The 17,632-nt window shown below is 35.1% G+C and overlaps 2 protein-coding genes across 4 annotated transcripts in view; both read left to right on the forward strand.

The window, feature by feature from the left end:
• The window catches only part of CCSER1 (coiled-coil serine rich protein 1), a 1,304,443-nt gene that overhangs the window by 460,103 nt on the left and 826,708 nt on the right, over window positions 1-17,632 (forward strand). For both annotated transcript variants that reach the window (XM_057726476.1, XM_057726475.1), the window contains exon 6: window positions 1,738-1,945. In XM_057726476.1, coding sequence (XP_057582459.1) covers window positions 1,738-1,945 — 208 coding nt within the window. The remainder of the gene's footprint in view (window positions 1-1,737; window positions 1,946-17,632) is intronic.
• LOC130848249 (28S ribosomal protein S12, mitochondrial) lies at window positions 9,718-10,670 on the forward strand. Of its 2 annotated transcripts, XM_057726478.1 has the most exons (2): window positions 9,718-10,153; window positions 10,255-10,670. In XM_057726478.1, exons 1-2 carry the CDS (start codon window positions 9,774-9,776, stop codon window positions 10,346-10,348), a joined length of 474 nt encoding a protein of 157 aa, XP_057582461.1. In that variant the 5' UTR covers window positions 9,718-9,773; the 3' UTR covers window positions 10,349-10,670. The 2 variants fall into 2 exon arrangements, with proteins under 2 accessions (XP_057582461.1, XP_057582462.1); XM_057726479.1 differs by having other exon boundaries at window positions 9,718-10,670.

The raw sequence follows: 17,632 nt of genomic DNA on the forward strand, positions 1-17,632 counted from the left end.
TGACTTAGAGCTTGAGTGCACCTGCCTGCATTGAAATGTCAGCTCTGTTCCTTGTTTGCTGTGTTACCATCAGCATGTACCTTAACCTCTTTGAGATTCAAGTACCTCAACTGTGAAATGGGAATGATAATACCTCAGAGAACTGTATGAGTATTAAATGGTTTAGCATATATGAAGTCCTTAAAAGACTACCTGAGATACATTAATTTTACACACACACACACACACGTTATGTGGCTAGTAGGAAAAAAAATTTTATCTGCTTATGTACTTAGGTTGGTTTATCTCAGGTCAACTTCTTAACAGCTATTTAAATTGGAGAAAAGTTACTTATCTGGGCTTGTTTCCTCTTATGTAAAATCAAGATACTCATTATAGCTACCTCTTGGTCTTGTTCAAGGTTTGAATAAATTAACACATGTGAATAGGTTAGCACAGTACTTGGCCCACAGTCCTCAAAAAATGTTAGCTAGGACTTTTTATTTATTATTTCAGTGTAAATGTAAAGTGGGGATAGTAATTAATATCTTATCACTTCAAATGGCAATCATAATCAGTGAATATACCCGTGAAGACAAGTAGACAATTATGTCTTCCAAAAATGTTTTCTTTACTTATTATCCAATATTTTGTAAATTAAGGTATACTATTTGTGAATAATCAGATTTGGATAAAATTAACCAAGGTCATAATTTTTTTTATTTGCATCTTTGCCTGACCTTGGTGGCAGGTTTCAAGGCAACTCTGCTTTTCCTCAGTTTAGGTTGCCAAGTGACCTTGTCGTATACTGCAAGAAATAATATACATAAAAGCTATAGAAATTGAGTGTAAGTTCTAAACTATTGTTTCATAAATATCCTGAGCTATGTTATAATATTTTCATTATTGTATAGGCCCCTTTAGTTTTAATGAATGTAAACAGATTTAGAAAAACTCATTAAAAATGACCATTTTCATAGGCTCCTCTTTTCATACTATTTTTGTATCTGCCTCATAGGCATATTTGGAAAATTGTTAATCTTAATATCTTTTTTTTATGTATACCTTCAATATAAGCATGTTAAATTATTCTCAAAATGCATTATTTTAAAATAATTGTTTACTATCAAGTAGAATAACATAAATATTGTTTTCCCACACATTATTATGCTAAAAATTTGATTGTTTGATAAGCATGCTAATTACATGTTATGCAGCTTGCAGTTATTTCACTATTTTCACATAAAATCCTATGCATACGAGTCTTTCTTAATCCAAAAAATGGTTGAATCCACAAGTGACTGATTTAATAGTTTAAAATAATAATTAACAAAATTATTTTATCCCAAGTTTTTGTTTCTTAATCTTTTCTTTCCATTTAATTTTTAAGCATATTTTCAGAAAATCGCTATATGAAATTTCTCTTTCAGTGATTTCTTTTGACTTTCAACATTTTTAAAAGAGCAAACACATTGTTATCATGTGTAAATTAAATTCCAGTTGGGGAAAAAAAATCACGTTCTTTTTGTGATTGTCATTGAACAGTGATTGTCATTGAATCTTATCACCACTACATATAAAATTGACCCATTTCATAATTTTGACAAAAGGTTTCAGAATTTTCAAAGGCAAATGTGAAGAAATAATGAGAATCACAAGGAAGTTTTTTCTAGCTCACTACTGACATTCCTTAACAGCTAGGAAAATACTGCTCTGAATATGCTACATAGTAATTTTTGTTCATTTTTTTCTTATTAGGAACCTTTCCCTGAAATTAACAAAAGACATTGATCAGGAAGCCAGGTGTTCTCATATTAGGGGAATGCCCAGCAGTCCATCTGCAGATTGGCCCCTGCCAGGTGTGGAAGAAAATGGTGGCATAGATTCTCTGCCCTTCAGACTGATGTTACAAGACTGCACAGCCGTCAAGACATTATTATTAAAGATGAAGAGAGTTCTTCAAGAGGTAATGGTTTGCTCTAAGATTAATGTTTTCAGTGCTGGTAGATAGTAAAGTCTGTATACCTGGTTAGCCCCTACTTCTATCAATAATAAACTGCGTAACACTGGGCAGGGGTCAGGTAGCCTGTTGGAACTTAGCCTTTCTCATGTCAAGTGAAGGGTTTGCGGTTCTGGTTTATAAGGTACTCTTCAACTCAAAAATCTAAAGATGCTGCAAAGTAATTTAAAAAGAATAAGTTGATATGAAGTCTGGGAAAAGTCAGATAAAAAGAAATGTGCGTCAGCTATTAAGTTATATGTTTTCATAAAGGTATTGAGAGACCTGTTAACTGGACTTTAATGATATTGACACTTTATATGGTAGCATAAAAGTAATTTAGTCATGTTTGTTCCAATAACAATTAATCTAGTAAAATTTAATCTGAGTGTTTGACTGAATTTGCACATTGAATACAGCTGTCCTCTTTCAGCCTATGCTCATTCAATTAGGTGATGATCTAGTCAGGAAAATACTCAGTGGAGTCTTTCATCTTTATGTCCAAGAATCAGCCATTCTTTAGGATTTAAGTATGTTAATGGTTTTATTTTTATAATTGCAACAGTTATTTTCTTTGGAGGATTTCTATAAAAAGAGTACACAATATTATTTCAAAGATGTAAAATGAGGGGGCTGAAATTTTAAGTGACTTTTCTCTAGTAGGTGTGAATTCAGAACAGCAGCCTGAGATTTCTGACTCCCAATTCAGTGACTTTTTATTAGGTCCTACTATCATTTAATTGATTTCTCATTACTGATAAGGGATATTAATAAATAGTGTGAGAACAAAAAAATGTAACTATTTAGTATGAATAGTATTATGGCTCCCTTACAATGTTGACCACTGATACTTCCTTTACTAACACTGAGAATAATAATAACAACATTAGCAGCTACCGCTAGAGGCCAGAATTGAATCAGGGAAGGAGAAGGGAATTTACGAGAAATGATTGTCTAGACTATTGAGGGCATCCAGTCATGTATTTGTATCAGCTATTAAAGTAAAAACTTGAGGAGATCTCTGCATCCCATACCAGTTTATATCGCTGGGGTGGTCTCTGTGTCTAGAATCTATGCAGTGGTGTGTAGGAGTGGTGTACTTATACTTGATTGTTGTTAGAATTTCAGGAATTTTATGAGCTGTCAGTTAAGCACAGGCATTAAAAATTAAATCATATACACTTATAATGAAAAATTATATTTTTAAAATCAGTACTCAAAAAACTCTACATTTCCTACTAACTTTACTGTATATTATTATGTATTTGTTAAGTACACTTGTGAGCCTATTTACATCTATTGGATATGTATGTAGAAATACTATACAGTAGCTACTGTGCAGTATTTCCCAATTGTAGATTCATTTATGTCACTTTGGTAGCTTGAAATCAGCCACATGGGAGTATTATGCCAAAGAAATTGGCAAACACTCAAGGTAGGGCTTTTAAATTTTGGTGAACTGTAGTTAAATATTTACTAGCACACCACTATATGTATGGCTATATGGTTTCTGTATTGACAACATAAGTGTTTTTTTATGCACTAGTCCAGTCTCCCTGAGTTTTTGCTTGACATGCAGTCTGAACCTCTTTGAACAAGGCAAACTTAATAACACCTGTTATATTAAAAGATATTAATCTCAAAGTCTATAGCATTCAACTATTTGGCTTTCTACCTTTCTGGCCTGGATTTTAATTAAAAAAAAAAAAGTCACTACAAGTAAAAGGGAAGTAAGAAGAACTGACAGGAAGAGTCAAGGGGCTTTCTTAGGGTACTTAATTTTATAATTCAAAAATATGCAGTGATATTCACCACTGAGTTGAGATTGTTTTATACTTCTGTTTTTCTTCACTAAAGAGTATTTGAAGAAACTGAATGATAACTTTTAACATGAGCTTCTAATTTTTTTAGTTTCAAGTGTAATATATAAATATATGATGAAATTTGGAATGTTTTGAACTTCACCATAAATCATTGTTTGGTGGGGATTTTTAAAGGAAATTTTTCTTTTAGCACATTTTGGTGAAATGATTCCAAAAGCTAAAACAGCAATTTTATAAAGTGACATTTTCCTATCAGCAAATCTCAAAAGCAAATGAGAAGCCTATAGAATAGGAACTCTGACAATGGATAATTACAGAAGGAAAAAGCAACAGTGGGAGAGTCATAAAGTAAGGAAATTCACCAAAAGCAAGCAATTACCCATGTAAATCTAAATAACAATCTAATAATTAGACTGCTCTTTATTTTTATCTTTTGCAAATAACAAAATTACAAGTTTCTGCGACCTGCTTTATGTTCGTTTGTTTGTTTTTGCTTGCACAAAAATTTGTTTAAAATAAAAACTGGAAAAAGACCATGAAAACTGCAAATGCAAGAAAACTATAGAGTGGCTGTACCCATGTTAAGTAGATATAAAGATAAGATATATCACCAGAATCAAAGAGCTACATTTCATAAGGAGAAGAGTCAGTTCATCAGGAAGACATAGCAGTCATACATGTGGATGGCCTATGTATGTAACTTATAAATATATGTTGCAAAATATGACAGAACAAAAGGAAGAACTAGGTAAGTTCACAATCATAGTTGAAGATTTTAACTCACTTCCCTCAATAACTGATAAAACAACTAAAAATCAGGAAGGTTTCAGAAGATTTGAACAACACTTTTAACTTCTTTAATACTGACTTTTATATAACAGAATTATACCACCTTTTCAGTGCATGTGGAACATCACCAGGACAGAGTATATGCTGGGTCATAGAAATGTCTCAATGCATTTCAGAGGTGGATATCTATTAATACATTTTTTGAGACCAGTGGAATTAATTTAGAATCATGAATGATCAAGTAACTAGAAAAACATCAAATATTTGGAAATCAAACAGCAAACTTCTGTATACCTAGAAATCTCAGGGAAATTTTAAAGTATTTCAAATGAGATGATAATAATAATAGAATAAATCAAAATTTGTGGGATATAGTTGAAACCATGCTTGGAGGAAAGTTTGTAACTTTAAAAGTTTATATTTAAAGTAATAAAGTGCCATAATTTTTTCCTTAAGAAGCTAGAAAAAAATGGCAAATTAAACCCCAAGAAAGTAATAGAAATAAATATTTTAAAAATTAGTAAAATTGAAAACAGACAAATAATAGAAACTTTATGAAGTGCTCAAATTGGTTCTCTGAGAAGTTAAAAAAAAAGACTGTAGAGGAAAACAAAATAAGAAATACAAATTACTAATATCAACAATGAATTGAAGGAGGAATAATCACTGCAAATCTTATGGGAATTAAAAGGATAATAAGGAAATGTTATAAACAATAGTATGAGAATAAATATGACAAGATGGATGAAAAATCACAAATCCCTTGTAAAATACAACTTTCCATAATGACACAAGAAGAAATTAAAAATCAGAGTAGTCTAATTTCTATTAAAGAGATATTTTATTATTAAAAAAGAAAAAATTGTCCCCATAAAGAAAATCTAAGTCTAGGAAGTTTCACTGGTACATTCTGTCAAATATTTAAGAAGGACTTAAAGCTAATATTATGCAAAAAAGTTCAGGAAATGGAGAAACAGAATATGCTTCTCAACTGTTCAGTGTAGCAGACATGGAACTATTATAATAATCTGGTGAAATCTTTATAAGTAAAAGGAAACCACAGGAAAATTTCTCATATATATATATATATATACACACACACACATACACATATACAGAGAGAGAGAGAGATGTAAAAGTCTTTTAAATTACAAAATAAAAAATAAAATTCAGCAATGTAAAAATATATAGTGGCCTATTTGGTTCCATTGCAAGAGTGCAAGATTTGTTTAGCATTCAAAAACCAGTCAGTGCAGTTCACTATAGTAATAAACTAAAAAAAAAAAAAAAAAAAGGAAACATATGTTATCATATTAATTGGTGAAGAAAACATCTGAGAAAATCAAATATCATTTTATGGTTAAAAAAAAAGAAAAACTCAACACACCAGTTGTAGAAAGGAACCCCTGTTCCTATAGCTAATATCCATACTTAATGAGGCAAAACTGAAGCTTCAAGCTAATGCTATTAGCAAGGCAAGAATGCCCACTCTCCCCACTTTTAATGAACATTGTGCTGGAGGTTCTAGCTAGAAATAGGCAAGAAAAGTCATAAAAAGCATAACTACTGGAAAGAAAAGATAAAACTACTTCTATCAGAAAATGCATGGTTGTTTATATAGATATCCCTAAGGAATCAACAAAAAAGTTAATAATAAACCTAGTAGGAATAATAAGTGAAGTTAGTAAGGTTGAAGGATACAAAGATAGAAGTTTATAATAAAATTATGTGTTGTTCCATAACAAATTATCCAGTGGACTAAAACAAGCATTTGCTGTCTCATAGTTTTTGTGGTCAGGACTTTGGGAGCAGGTTACATACTGCTTCTGGCTGAAGGTGTTTCATGAGGTTGCACTTGTGATGTCAGTCAAGACTGCAGTCACGAGAAAGTTTGACTGGGCTTGAGGATTAACATAATGTGGCAGGAGGGTTCAGTTTTTCACTACAGGTGGGCAGAGCCTCAGTGCCTCACCATGTGGACCTCTTCATTAGGTGCCATGGCAGCTGGCTTCCCCCAGAGTATGCAATCCAAGAGAGAGAGAATAAGACAAAATAAATGATATCTTTTATAACCTAATCTTGGAAGTAACATACCATCACTTATGTAAAATGTATTGCTTACAAAGACCAACCTTCATTCAGTGTGAGAGGGCCCTATACAAAGGCCTGGATACCAGGAGGTGAGGAACATGTGGCCTTTCTTATCCAAGCTACCACAGTCTATCTTTTGGCCCCCCAAAGATCCATGTCTCACAGTACAAAGTATACTTACCCCCTCCGAAGGCCACCCAAAGTATCATTCTATTAAAGCATCAGCTCAAAGTACAGAATCTCATTATGTTAAACGTATAGTTGTAGATAAGCCTTAAGTACAACAACCAAAGTACAGTTCTCCATTTGAAGACCCGTGAATTAATGCATAGGTTAGTGATTCCTTGATTAGGACTCAAAGCCTGGGAATAATTCTTCTTGGCTTTTAGTTCCACCATCTGTACTCCTGATTCTACCCTTCAAGTCATCCTTTCTTTTATTGTAAAGTTAGCACGTGTTTGCAGCTGAATAGTTTTCTCATCCTTATTTGTGTTTGCCAACATTGGTATCCAAAGGGCTCTTTTAATTTTGTACTGTGTCTTTCCCTTTAAGTTCAAACTGCAAAGAGTTTCTGTGAATGTATCTCTTAAATTCTTTTTAGATCTCTGGTGAACTTTATTTGGGATTCACTTCATTAGACAAAAGCCACACCCATTAACCTCTTCAAGATAAGCTCTTCTTTACTTGAAATAGCTGATGGACAACCCCTTTAAGCTTTTGAAATTTTAATTGTTTGGTTGAGAGCATCTGTGAGACATACCCTAAAGGCATACCAAAAGGTATACCTGATTGAATGAGGTTCTCTGCAGCACTATTTTTCACCTTTCAGAATAGCTCTGCATCTAGTAAACAAATTTATAAGGTAATAAAAAATGTTTAGGGCTTCCTAGGTGGCGCAGTGGTTGAGAATCCTCCTGCCAATGCAGAGGACATGGGTTCGATCCCTGCTCCAGGAAGATCCCACATGCCACGGAGCAACTAAGCCCGTGCGCCAAAAAAAAAAGAAAAAAAAAATGTTTACATCTGGATTGGTATAGTTTGTTGCATAAATTTACATTTGTATCAAAACTTATCAGATTGTACACTTAATATGACAACAGATAGAATATCATCACATAACTGATAGCACCACAGTCAGTGCTTCCATTTTGTGGAATTTCTCTTCTTCCCTTGAAAGATCTGTAAGTGAACTATGACCATTTATCATATAGACTAAATTAGGGCACTGTTGTCAATTCTTACCAATTGTTATTAGAACTTAATTTTCTTCTCAATTTTAGAATAACACAAGTAAAAAAGAAATCAACAGCATTACCCTGTCTTCACATAAAACAATAAATCCCCTTGTATACCCCTGACGAAACCTCTGTCTTAAATAGTGGCATAACTTAGATTTGCTGAGAATAGATAGATTTCTGAATAAGAATACTCTACCTACATGAAGCTTGGCTTTTTATGAGGCTATAAACTTGATCTGGAGAATAGATAAGAAGGGGAGGGAAATATATTTCCATGACTCTTTTGCTATGTAAACAACGTTAACTTTCACCAGTCCTCTGAGAGAGATTAGAGAAGGTAGAGAAAAATTCTTCCCTAATACCTAGTCCCATTTCACCTACACAGTCCCATTGGAGGAGGTATCTTAAAGTGGTAAAATTACAGGTGTTTAAAACTATTGAGATCTAGGTGTGATTCTCACTCTGCTGCTTAATAGCTGTTACAAGTTGATTAAGGTTTTTGAGTCTTTATTTTATCGTATGCAACATTACCAACTATTTCATAGGGTTATTTGAACAATTAAACAGTAAAATGTATATAACAAGTTATCACAGTGAGAGTGTGGGGTAAGCACCCTTGAACAGGAACTACTGAAATGATCTCATTCATTTGTGTGATTGATACTGACTGTGTCAAGCAAGATAGAAAATATTTGCGATTTCTTAAACTTGGAAATATGCCAGTAAATATTTTTAATAGGACAATATGTTGTACTTATTGAATAGTAATTCTATATTAATAATTGTTAACAAAGGCTATACTAGCTGAAACTGAAAGTAGAAGTATTGTTGCCATTCATGTTTTTCTGGGCATTCAATTGTGCCAGCACATTTAACCTGACCACCCTTGGCTAAATTGAATTTCCTGTTTACAGTCAATATGTAAGAAAGGTTTTTCCAAGTGAGAAATAATGATGATAGATCATGGTAGTGGCAATTGAAACAGAGAGAAGGGAGAAGATGTGTGACTCGTTTCGGAAGTAATGTCAGCAGCCATTGCTGTGAATTGGAATTGGGTGGTGATAGAAACAGAAAAAGCAAGGGTAACTGAGAGTTGTCCTTTGAGTTCTGGGCAGACATTATTGCCATTTTCTGAGACTGGGAAGACTAGCAGAAGGACAACCTGTGTGAGACAGGAAGGAAACAAGATTTTTCCTTTGGCCAGGTGGGGGTTGAGATGCTTATTTAGACATGCAAGTGTGCTTATCAAATAGAAATTTGAATTAATGTGTCTGCAAACCCAGGAAGATCAGGGCTAGAAATATAGACTGAGTATTTGTGATTATATAGATTCTGTTTAAAGCTATGGAAGAGAGAACTTGTACCTAAAACCAGGGTGGGGATGCTCCAATATTAAATGATCAGAAAGTTAAAAAAAAAAAAAAAGAGTGTCCAATGAGTTAGGAAGAATACCAAGAGTAATATCAAGAAGCCAAGGGGAAACATTGCTTTAAGAAAGCCAACTTGAGGAATGATGCTGAGAAGTAAATATATGAAAAGAAAAGATAAACAGTCAGTGGATTTGTCAGTCCACTGATTAATTCCAAAAGCATATAACCCAGGCTTTAGAAATTTCAATATGTAAGACAGCCTATACACAGTGTTAATTTATAAAGCTAAAGCCTAAAATAGAAATGGTAACTATTTTCAGCTGTTCTCAGTTATTAAATTATTGGTTTATCTCTTTGTAAGTCATTGGTGTATGAATTTGAAGGATATGAAAATAAGTAAGGGGATAATCCCCAGACCTCGCTAGAAACTGGATTCGGCGTGGTCTGCTGAGCCGGCTAGGGTCGGGACGCTGCAAGCGGCGGGATGTCTTGGTCCGGCCTTCTTCGTGGCCTCAGCATGTCCCTAAGTTATGCCCTAGTCCCCCGGCCTTGGGCCACGCGTTCCATGGCCACCCTGAACCAGATGCACCGGCGGGGGCCTCCGAAGCATCCGCCTTCGAAAATAGGCCCCACAGAGGGATGGCCGCAGCTGAAAGGCGTGGTCCTGCGCGAGTTCATCCGCAAGCCAAAGAAGCCCAACTCGGCCAACCGCAAGTGCTGCCGCGTGTGGTTCAGCACCGGCCGGGAGGCTGTCTGCTTCATCCCCGGAGAGGGCCACAACCTCCAGGAGCACCACGTCGTGCTTGTGCAGGGCGGCCGCACTCAGGACCTGCCCGGCGTCAAGCTCACCATCGTGCGTGGCAAGTACGACTGTGCCCACGTGCAGAAGAAGAAGTGACCGCCCCCCTCCCCCCCAGGACACCGCGGGTGGGTGTTCACGGCCTAACAAGAACCTTCCCCTCCAGGCTCCTGCAGTGTCCTGGGGAAGCTCGTCCAGCTCTGGAAGTAGCTGGTCCTGGTCCAAAGCCCCGCCACCTCTTCCATCAAGACCACCCTTAACTCGTAGTGGTCCTGGGTGTGAATCAGAAAAAAGGCACCCCTCTCCCAGTGCTGGCGCCAGGGACCTCTTCTGCTGGGACAAGATGCTGCACTTCCAACTACTGGGGAGGGGTTGCAGTAAACACAGACTGACCCCCCCCCTTGTGACCTGAACCCCCTCGTGTGGTATTTGCCCTCTGTGTGGTCTTGGCTACAGACATGCCTTCTGGCCTCAGTTTCCTCCTGCAGAAAACAATAGCTCCACCCTTTTTGTGAGTTTGGTGAAGATTAAAGATGCTTTATGTGCATAACGCAAAAAAAAAAAAAAAGAAAATAAGTAATACATGCCCTGAAAGAATTTTTAAAATATGTTTTAAAGTATGACATCTTAGTTTTGAAAAGATATTATAAATTTTATTAGGTTAATTAATAATGATGACCAAACGTTCATTTTACATGAGTACCCCCATATTGAGGTATTATTTTTTCTTTAAAAGGTATTATTTATATCACCAAAAGTTGTTATTTATACTGTGGAGGCAATCTAGTATAGTGATTACGATATACTAGTCTGTACCAGGACAGACTGCTCAAATTTGAATATCAAACTTCAGTAGGTACATATGACTTTGGGCAAAGTGTTAATCTCTCCATGAAAATCTGGTCTCTCTCAGAAGTGGAATTACTAAGTAAGTGCAAGTTCAAAACTACTAGATAATATTAAAGTTTTTCCAAAATTCTTGTACCAAATTAGTCTCCCTCTGGGTATATTCGTGTAATAGAATGCTTTATGTTCATGTATCATCATGTCCCAAAAAAGAGTGTTTTGAACACAAAAACCAAGTCACAGATAAATTCATATACAATACAGAGTTTAAAAATATGCAAAGCTAAATAATATATTATTAAAGAATATATATTTTTAAAAGTATGTGGATGTTTAACATGAGAGTCAAGGTAAGAGTACCTGCGTAGAGGTGGTGGTTGGGGAGGGGTAGATATATGCAATTAAGGTGGGGCTTTGTAGATATTTATTTTATATTTACAGTATATTTTCTAATGTGTTTTTGTCAAAATCATTGCATATACAGAAGATTTTCTTACATATGTTTAATGTTGCCTTAAAAAAACTTAGTCTTTCCAAATTGTGTGTACTCTGAGTGGCTCCCTGTCCACCAATTGTGTCCGCTACAATGCTATTTTCCTCTGTATTTCTCTTCTGTGAAAGTTGCAGAAATATTTTGGCTACGTCTTTGCCATCAGTGTATCTTTTGGTATTCATTTGATGTCAAACTGAAAATGGAGTGAGATCAGGTGAGAAAGGGTATGTCAATCAGCCAGAGAATTCTTTCCTGGTGTGTACTTATATAATCTGCTAGTCATGTGTATTATTTTACTACTTATTAAAAACAAACTACAACCCAGTATTAGCAATAACTGGCACCCTGATTGTACCTGAATGCTGTGGTTATTTGTGTTATAATCATATTCAATAATTAATGAAATAACCACTAATATGGTTCTGCTCTGCATGTCTAACTTTTAATTTTCTTCTAAATCCAGCGTTAATGTTTCAGTTGTAATACAACTCACATACCATTGTGTGATTTGATCGGCTAAATCTGACATCAAGAATTTCAGACTACAACATAGCAGATATACAGCAGATGGCACCCTGCAGGATCTCCAGGGGATGCTTAGCATGTTCAGTGCTTCTGGTGGGGAGGGAAGGAGGGAGCAGAGAGCCATTTAAGCAAATGATGCTGTGGAAAGCCAGCAATCGTGTTCCTCTGAGACACACTTTTACTGAAATTGTGTTTTGTTCAAGTTTGAAAATCAGAAACAAGGGCATATTTAACTACAGTGAAAATGCCTGTTTTTAATCACTGAGTATATAAAAGATGGTGTTACAAATTTAGACAACAGAATGCAGTTGCTTAGGAGTAATATAAACTGTAAAGTATTCACATATTTACAGATGAGCAAAGGTGTTTTAACATCTAGTGACTCATTTAGATGCAGGACAGTTATTCCTTTTAACCTTAATGAAAATGAAAACTTGAGAAAACTAGTATTGACTTTTAGTATAAATTTACTAATAGAAATACAAATGTTTACTATTTCAAATATTGTAGTTTAAATAGATTATTTTCCGTATTGTTTTTAAAGTGAAATAAGCTCTATACAGTGGACTGCTATTAATAAAATAAAAATAACTCATTTATGACAAATGCATGTGATAACAAATAGATATATCTGTCTTGTTCTCTTGATTAGATGAGCTTCTGTAAGTAAGAGGAGATGAGGAGTTAAAAAGAATAATGAATTATTATAAAAGGTTTTATTCACTTACCTTAAACATAAATATTGTTTTGTTATCCATGGTCTTCATTAGGGGTCAGCAAGGTCTTTCTGTAAAGTCCTGGGCATAGAGACTGTATTACAACAACTCAATTAAGCTGTAGTAAGAAAGCAGCTATATGATGTAAACAAATGAGCATAGCTAGAGTCCCATAAGACTTTATTTACAAAAACAGGCAATGGGCCAGATTTGGCTCTTGTTCTGGGCCTGTCATCCAATACTACTTAATAGAGAGGTAATTAAACTATCATGAGGAGGCACTGTGTAGTTAAGAGCATTAGTTTAAGGAGCCAAAATATACAGTCTGAATCCCATCTCTTTACTTAGTAGCTCAGTGATCCTAGGCAAGTTAAACCCTGCAGATAATACTATTAACACATCACTTAGGTTTGTTGAGAATATTAAATATGCTAATATGTTTTAAATGCATGGAACTGTGTTGGACAGATATCAAATGCTCAATTTTTATTAGCTATTATTTTATTATCACAAAGTCTGAGGACCACCAGTGAAATAAAAGGATTATGGATTTGACATTAGGCAAACCTGAATTCAGATCTTACTTAGATCTATAATTCAGCAGTTATTTTATTCTATTTTATTCAGTTTCTTTGATAAGTGTGAGGTTTCCACATATAGAATAAGAGGATAAAAATTCTTATAAATTTTATTGTGAAAATTAGATTTAAATTGTATCTGGCAATGGAAAGGTCTGAGTAAATGTTAGTTCCCTTCTCTTCCTGCCTCCTGCCTTTTAAAAAAATTATTCTAACATTACTTCTAGACTTGTTACCCAGATTGAGATTTGATTCCAACTTCATAGTACTTCCATGATTCTTATTTCCTTTAGAACTCACCCTTGATTTTGGTGTTCCTATTTGTTGCATGTTCCAGGGCTAAAGTCTAGCCCTTAAGCCCCAGGTTTGTGGCAGAGATTATTTTGCTGGTTCACAGAATTTCTAAATACTGCTAAACCTCTGATCAAATTGCATGGTTTTGTAGTGAATTTTGAATAGATGTTAGTGAGTAAATAATATGGCCAAATATGGTATGTATCTTTAGATTTTAAAATCTTTCCCTAAATTTTTTTAAGAAATATTCATAAATATTTGCTGAAATAAAGTCTGTTTTAAAATCATTTTCTTGCAAGGGAGCCTATGTTACAGAAGTGATTTTCTTAGCTTCTGTTTGCAGCCAAGGTATGATTTTAATTCATCTCTATCTTCCCCCAAACAATTCTGCTTTTTCCCTCAAGGTGGCACTTGGTCTAGAGTTAAACTTATGATTTAAAACATTATTTTAATAATGTAGTCTAGGGCAAAATTTAATATAATTCACAGTTACCTTAATTATATTATGGTATTTCTTATTTAGGGCTTTGCAAAAAGCTTGCAGTCAGCATATTGCTTTGTTTCATGTAACTCTTGGAACATCTGCCATGGTTTGGACACATGATTATAGTTAGAGTGTGGTCTAACTCAGTACCTGCTGAAAGCTTTGTGTCCCAATATGCCTCTATTGCTTATGAACCTAAGGCTATTCTGAATATTAAGGCCCATTTTCTAATATTACTATGCTTCCTCATTCATCTACGCAGTCTTGAAAAAAATTTTTTTATTTAAGGACTTGGCAGATGCTATGTCAGATTTAACTGCCACTGGAGAGATAATTGCAACCCGTAAATATTCTTGAGTTGTTTCTTATGGACATTTCTCTTTACTTAGTTGATGTCCAAGACTGTCTACCTTACTGGCAAATTGTTCAGTACCTACCAAAGCTGCATGTTTTTTCTCTCAAGAAACCTTCAGAAAAGGAAACAATTTTTTGGGGGTAATGAATAGTGGGCAAAAAGCACTTAATATTGTGGATATGTATACCTCTATGGACCACAGGCCAAGAAACTGCTGGCATTGATTTTGGGAAAAATCCTGCAGATAACCTCTACATCTCTGTCCACACAACAAAGAGAAGAATTCCTTGTTGAAAGATAGTCATATAATGTAGTAATTCAAGTGTAGATTTGAGAATATTGTGATATTAGAGAATGGAAGAAGTACCAGGATGCCAGCTGTGTGTGTGTGTGCCCACACGTGTGTACATGTGCACAGGCATGTAGGTGTGTTGGGAGTTGTCGAGTATCATGTATTTGTATGTGTTGTGATTGAGAGGTGGGATTGGAAAGTCTCTTAAAAATAGGTCCAAGAAGCAAATGCCCTAAATGTGTACTTGTCATCTATTTGCTTCTTTCCTGGCAAATTGGATTCGGTCCTATTAAAAGATCCTTAAAACATTGCAAAAAATAACAAGACGCTCATAAAAGACACATAAAGGCATTCACAGTCTTACTTCTGAGTCATCTCTTGGTATCCTATTGTCATCTCTTACCTGCTTTCTTCACTGGATTATGTAATTTACTATTCCTGTCTGCTTTTTGACTCTGACTTTCACCTTTGTTTCCTGTGCACTAGATTGCCTTTTAACGACCCACCTCTCCCTGTCTTTTATATTAGTCTTTAGACATTTCATATATTTTTACTACCTTCAGGGAATTCTTGGTTTGTTTGACCAAACAGACCAGGAGCGACCTGGGCTCCACTTTAAATCTCGTAAAGTGTCCTCTCACACAGGACTTAACAATTTCCCCGTCCTTTCCTCCGCCTGTCTACCCCGCCACATACATCGTTTTCATTGTAAATCACAGCCCAAGAGAAATGGTGTTTCTCCATCAGTGCTTCAGATATTCATAGTCTCTCAGCTCGTCATGCATCCCCTGCATCAAATTGAAATCCTGGTCATGGGATAATAAGCAAGCATTTAGCTTTAACTAAGAAATCCTCACTTATCTTATTATAATGAAAATCCTTTTCCTTAACACCATCATTCCCGTAGCTCTTCGTGGTAGTTTAACAACTATTTTCCTGATCATCAGCTTCTGTGAGGCTTTTACTAAATATGTAAGAAGTGAGTCAAGTTGACTGCCTGCCATAAGCCCCATGGAACATTTTCTGTAAGATTACTGAGGGTGAGACATGGACAGGAGCAGGAGCTCTACTCCTGTTTGTGTTTGAGGAGTAACTCTATCAATTCTATAGCTTTTTTTCCCCTCAGATAGATACATGCGACTACATTTATTATCTTTAACAGGATTTTGTAGACATCAGTGATATTGATCAGTTTAGCAAGTGTTACTATGTTGAACTTCTTAGAAATGCTCTTTATACTCTGCTCTGAAAATTAAAACAAAACATTGGAACACAAGCTATCATGGCTTTTTCCCCAAAAGTGTGCTGTGTATTTGTAAGGTAAGTAATGTGAATGAAATGGAGTAAACACTCAGTAATGCTAAATCGTTGTGAAAAATGGGATCCATTTTTGACAATTTAAAAAATAGTATTGATATTACCAAATGTATAAAAAAAATTTCTTTAAAGTAATACTGATTGTAGGATGGGGCATAAGAAGATAAAAAGGAAAATTCAGATACAGTTTATTTTACACTTCACTGGGACAAGATCAAATGGACCTTGTCATTTCTCCTAAGAGTTTAGGAAGTGAAGGAAGTTCAAAAGAGTAAGAAATGTGGATGAATAAAGAAACATATCAATCAGTGAATAATAACCATTGCTATTTGGCTTGTGATAGGTGATATATTTTTTTAATTAATTAATTTTATTTATGTCACACCATGCGGCATGTGGTGTGACCTAAATAAATAAAAAAAGGGGACCCTCCTGCACTGTTGGTGGGAATGTAAATTGGTATGGAGAACAGTATGGAGGTTCCTTAACAAACTAAAAATAGAACTACTATATGACCCAGCAATCCCACTACTGGGCATATACCTTGAGAAAACCATAGTTGAAAAAGATACATGTTCCACAGTGTTCATTGCAGCACTATTTACAATAGCCAGGACGTGGAAGCAACCTAAATGTCCGTCAACAGATGAATGGATAAAGAAGATGTGGCACATCTGTTGATGGGCATTTAGGTTGCTTCCATGTCCTGGCTATTGTAAATAGTGCTGCAGTGAACATTGTGGTACATGTATCTTTTTGAATTATGGTCTTCTCTGGGTATATGCCAAGTAGTGAGACTGCTGGGTCATATAGTAGTTCTATTTTTAGTTTGTTAAGGAACCTTCATACTGTTCTCCATATCAATTTACATCCCCACCAACAGTGCAGGAGTGTCCCCTTTTCTCCACACCTTCTCCAGCATTTATTGTTTGTAGATTTTTTGATGATGGCCATTCTGACTGGTATGAGGTGATACTTCATTGTGGTTTTGAATTGCATTTCTCAAATGATTAGTGACGTTGAGCATCTTTTCATGTGTTTGCTGGCAATCTGTATATCTGCTTTGGAGAAATGTCTGCTTAGGTCTTCCACCCATTTTCAGATTGGTTTGTTTGTCTTTTTGATATTGAGTTGCATGAGCTGCTTGTATATTTTGGAGATAATTCCTTTGTCAGTTGGGAAGCACAGAGTCTTAACCACTGGACTGCCAGGGAAGTCCTGATAGGTGATATTTTAGTAAAAAAGAAATAATCATGCCTGTATTCAAAATTTAGATGGGAAAACACTTTTAAGATAAGGTATTTTTAATGATATTCTAATTGTGCTTCCATTTCTTAAGAGGACTTATTTTTTAATTGACTTACTGCTTGGTCTTTGTCTTTGTTTTCTTAGGTTGAATATTAGGTTATTATGTGGCATTTTATTTTATAGGCCCTTTAAGTCAATTTGTACATAGACTCACAGTCTTCTATTCAGTTTTTCCCATAAATATTCACTGAATAAGAGTCTCTGAGGCTGCTAAAAGAAGTAATGAAAGGAAGAAGAAAGGAAGGATAGAAGGAAAGAGGGAAGACAGGACTTGCCCTCAAGAGAGAGGTATGCAAGGTTCTTATATTTAGAAAATAAAATCAAGCTTAGAACCTG

The sequence above is a fragment of the Hippopotamus amphibius genome, chromosome 3 (genome assembly GCF_030028045.1).
Source record: "Hippopotamus amphibius kiboko isolate mHipAmp2 chromosome 3, mHipAmp2.hap2, whole genome shotgun sequence".
NCBI lineage: Eukaryota > Metazoa > Chordata > Mammalia > Artiodactyla > Hippopotamidae > Hippopotamus > Hippopotamus amphibius.

Bases quoted from the DNA above. Each gene is read 5' to 3' on its own strand.
- LOC130848249 (XM_057726478.1), top strand. From the start codon at position 9,774: ATGTCTTGGTCCGGCCTTCTTCGTGGCCTCAGCATGTCCCTAAGTTAT. The intron at 10,154-10,254 runs GTACGACTGTGC...CTTCCCCTCCAG, and splicing joins CTCACCATCGTGCGTGGCAA to GCTCCTGCAGTGTCCTGGGG.